The sequence below is a fragment of the Arachis duranensis genome, chromosome 6 (genome assembly GCF_000817695.3).
Source record: "Arachis duranensis cultivar V14167 chromosome 6, aradu.V14167.gnm2.J7QH, whole genome shotgun sequence".
NCBI lineage: Eukaryota > Viridiplantae > Streptophyta > Magnoliopsida > Fabales > Fabaceae > Arachis > Arachis duranensis.
In genome coordinates, this window is record NC_029777.3 from 69,458,683 (window position 1) to 69,463,356 (window position 4,674).

General features: G+C 41.2%; 1 protein-coding gene across 1 annotated transcript; it reads left to right on the forward strand.

The window, feature by feature from the left end:
- Positions 1–3,145: 3,145 nt before the first annotated feature.
- On the forward strand, positions 3,146–3,622 carry LOC107494005 (uncharacterized). The gene has a single exon (XM_016115041.1). It carries the CDS (start codon positions 3,146–3,148, stop codon positions 3,620–3,622), a length of 477 nt encoding a protein of 158 aa, XP_015970527.1.
- The last annotated feature ends 1,052 nt before the right edge of the window (positions 3,623–4,674 follow it).

Genomic DNA, 4,674 nt, shown 5'->3' on the forward strand with positions numbered 1-4,674 from the left:
TACTTGAAGAACCAACTAGAGGATCAGAAGAGTAGTATATATAGGAGTATCTTTGAATTAGAGAGGAGTTTTTTTTTGGGAAACTTTAGGAGCCTTGGGCGTAGAACTACTCTCTATATTTTACTTTCTCTGCAACTTCTAGTTTTACTTTCAGGATGTATTCTCCATCTTGGTTTTCATTTTCCAGAGCTATGAACAACTAAACCCCTTTTATTGGGTTAGGGAGCTCTGCTGCAATTTGATGGATCAATATTAGTTTTCATTCTTTTTCTTCTATCTTTTCTCTTGATTTTACTAGAAAGCTTTCAATCTTCATCCAATTGGGTAGTTATCTTGGAAAAGAAGCTATTCATACTTGGATCTCTTCGGAACCTTGGAAGAGGAATAAAGAGATCATGCTAGAAATGCTTTCTCATGCTGGACCAAATTGGGTTTGGATGGATATGTGACTATAATCCTACCAATACTTGATTTGGGAATGCATGTGGTATAATCAGTGACCATACTTCATCTCTTCTCATGAGCAATTGACCAAGGAATTGGCTATTGATCAAGATTTGAGAGATTGCATTACCAAGGAAATCAAGATTTGAGAGATTGGATTACCAAGGAATTGGAATTCGATCACTTAAGATTGCCAAGGAGATCAATGAATGCATTGATTGAGGAAGAGATGAAAATGAATTTGATCCGGAGAATGCAACATCTCCTAAGCCCAATGAACTCCCCATTTCCGATCTTACTATTCTCTTGAATTTCTGCCATTTACTTTTATGAGAATTTCCCCCATTCCCATTTAAGATTCTGCAATTTACTTTATGCCATTTACATTCAGCTCTTTATTTCTAGCATTTACTTTTTTTTGCTATTTACTTTTCCACTATTTAATTTTCTGCAAATCTCAAATCAAATTCTGATTCGCTCAACTAGAACATTCCTCTAATTAAAGTTGCTTGATCAATCAATCTCTGTGGGATTCGACCTCACTCTATAGTGAGTTTTTACTTGACAAAAACTCGGTACACTTGCCGAAGGAAATTTGTTACGAGACGAATTTTCCGTGCATCAAGTTTATGGCGCCGTTGCCAGGGATTGATTTTGTATCAACAATGATTAAGTTGGAGGATAACTAGATTGAGCATTTTTCATTCTGCTGATTTAAATTTCTATTTGAGCAATTTACTTTCAGTTTCAATTGTTTTTCTTCCCATCCCTTTAACCCTTTTATTCCAGTTGTTTACAATCTTTTTCACTCACCCACTAACTGTTTGATATATTGCATCACTCACACTAACAGCATTTTTTTTAACAAGAATAGTTTCTACATTTATTTCCTTGCTTGTGCCTTGTTGATTGTATGATAGGGAGAAGAAGCGGGGCTTCAACTTCCTTTGATTCTGAGCCTGAGAGGACCTTCCTTAGATTAAGGAGGGAAGCAAGAGGAAAAAGAGTAGTAGGTGCTTAAGAAGAGGAAGAGTACTTCGAACCCAACATGGAAGAGAATTTGGAGAACAACCATGAAGAGGAGGCTCATAATCAAGGCCATGCCAACCGTGCTGGGCGAGAAAGGAGGGTCTTTGGATCCTATATCAATCCTAATCCTGGAAACTGTGGGAGCAGCATTCAGAAACCCACCATACATTTCAACAATTTCGAGCTAAAACCCCAGCTCATCACTTTGGTGCAAAATAATTGCTCATTTGGAGGAGGTGCTCAAGAAGACCCTAACCAACACTTGACCACCTTCTTGAGGATTTGTGACACGGTGAAGTCCAATGGAGTCCACCCGGATGTCTATAGGCTGCTCTTGTTCCCTTTTTCACTCAGGGACAAGGCATTCAAATGGTTTGAATCCTTCCCAAAAGAAAGCCTGACAAATTGGGAGGAGGTAGTGAACAAGTTTTTGGCAAGGTTTTACCCCCCTCAAAGGATCAATAGGCTGAGAACTGAAGTGCAGATGTTCAGACAGCAAGATGGAGAGACACTTTATGAAGCATGGGAGAGATTCAAAGACTTGACAAGGAGATGCCCAGCAGAGATGTTTAATGAGTGGGTTCAACTTCACATCTTCTATGAAGGTCTTTCCTATGAGTCAAAGAAGGCTGTAGATCATTCATCAGGAGGTTCTTTAAACAATAAGAAAACCATTGAAGAAGCCATAGATGTCATTGAAACAGTTGCTGAGAATGACTACTTCTATGCCTTTGAAAGAAGTAACACTCGAGGAGTAATGGAGCTGAACCACATGGATGCACTGTTAGCCCAAAACAAGATGATCACCAAGCAGCTAGCAGATCTTACCAAGAAGGTGGAAGAGAACCAAGTTGCAGCAGCCATCACCTCATCACCAACTCAAGAAGGGGTAAACATAGGAGAAGAAGGTGACTGGGAGCAAGCCAACTATGTGGGAAACTCACCTAGACAAGTCCATGATCCATACTCCAAAACTTACAACTCTAGATGGAGAAATCACCCCAACTTTGGATGGGGAAATCAATAAGACCAAGGCCAAGATCAAAGATGTCCAAATCCCAGCAACATAGCTCACCAACATGCCACACCTAGACCATATCAACACTCACATAATAACCCCTCTCAACACTTATACCAAAGCCAACCTAACCATTCTCATCCCTCCAATCTCAACTCACCATTACTTTCTGATGACATACTCTCAAGGATTGAGAACTTACTTGAAAGCATATGCAAAGAGATCCAAGACAGTAAAGCATTCCGAGAGGAAATGCAGTCCAATATGCAGAATCAAGATGCTGCCATCAAGAAACTTGAGACATAAATTGGGTACCTATTCAAGTAGATTCCCAGCCACAACCTTTGTAGCGATACTAACTCAAACCAAAGGGAGGAGTGTCAAACTATCACCCTCAGGAGTGGGAAGGAACTGAAGGAATCATCCCAGAAACCACAAGAAGAGGGCTCAAATGAAAAAGAAGAAAAGCAAGATGGAGCTCAAGCTTCCATTTCAAGTTCGTAAAAAGAAGAAGGAATGTTGAAGCTAGACGCCCCAAGAGTCCCATACCCTCAACAGTTGAGGAAGAAGGGGGATGACAACCAACTCTTGAGATTTTTGGAAATCTTCAAGAAACTCCAAATCAACATACCCTTTGCTGAAGCAATAGAACAAATGTCACTCTACGCCAAGTTTTTAAAGAAGCTAATGACTAAGAAGAGAAGCTGGAAGAACAACGAGACTGTGATACTAACCGAAGAATGTAGTGCTATCATTCAGCATAAACTGTCCCAGAAATTGAAAGATCCTGGGAGCTTCCAGATCCCTTGTATTATAGTGGAAATCACAGTAGAGAAGGCTTTATGTGACTTAGGAGCTAGCATCAACTTGATGTCAGTAGCTATGATGAGGAAGATGAAGATCGAGGAGGCTAAACCAACAAAAATGGCCTTACAACTGGCAGACCGATTGTTCAAGTTCCCTCATGGCGTAGTAGAAGATTTGCTGGTGAAAGTGGGAGATTTCATATTCCCGGCAGATTTTGTAGTGCTGGACATGCAAGAGGAAGCCAAGGCCTCTATCATCCTGGGAAGGCCGTTCTTAGTCACTGCTGGAGCTGTCATTGATGTCCAAAAGGGGATCTCACCCTAAGATTACACAATGAAAAGATGACAATCAATGTGTTCAAGGCCATGAGTTACCCACCAGAACAATTGGGGGAATGTATGAGGTTGGACTCACTTGAAGAGGAAGTGCAGGAGAGTTTTGAAGAGGAAGAACCTGAAGAGTTAACAGAGGAGGAGTCAACATCTAGTGAAGAGGTTGCAACAATAGAGATTCGCATACAAGGGGCACAAAAGGAAGAGAATGAAAAGATAGATGCACCCAAACTTGAACTCAAAGCACTGCCACCCACCCTCAAATATGCATAATTAGGAAAGAATGAAAGTTACCCAGTAATCATAAACTCATCCCTCAGCCAAGATCAAGAGGATGAACTACTCCAAGTATTGTGAAAGCATAAGGATGCCATTGGATGGACCCTCGCTGACCTGAAGGGAATCAGTTCAGCCATATGCATGCATAAAATACTGTTGGAAGATAATGCCAAACCATTCATTCAATCCCAAAGGAGGCTTAACCCAATCATGAAGGAAGTGGTACAGAAAAAAGTTATGAAATTATGGCAGGAAGGAATAATCTACCCGATCTCGGACAGCCCCTAGGTCAGCCCCGTGCATGTCGTGCCCGAAAAAGGAGGAATCACTGTAGTCCCCAATGAGAAGAACGAACTAATTCCTACAAGGACCGTCACAGGATGGCGGATGTGCATAGACTACCGGAAACTCAATGAGGCTACACGAAAGGATCATTTCCCCTCCCATTCATGGATCAGATGTTGGAAAGACTCGCAGGACACGCATATTATTGTTTTCTCGACGGCTATTCAGGATATAACCAAATAGTGGTTGATCCCAGAGACCAAGAGAAAACCTCATTTATTTGCCCATATGGAGTGTTTGCCTACAGGCGCATGTCATTTGGGCTATGTAATGCGCCTGCGACTTTCCAACGTTGCATGCTTTCTATCTTCGCAGATATGATAGAGAAATTCATTGAAGTTTTTATGGATGATTTCTCGGTATTCGGAGATTCCTTTACTAGCTGCCTGAATCACCTAGCCTTGGTATTGAAAAGGTGCC

Coding starts and splice junctions, on each gene's coding strand:
- LOC107494005 (XM_016115041.1), top strand. CDS start 3,146: ATGTCACTCTACGCCAAGTTTTTAAAGAAGCTAATGACTAAGAAGAGA.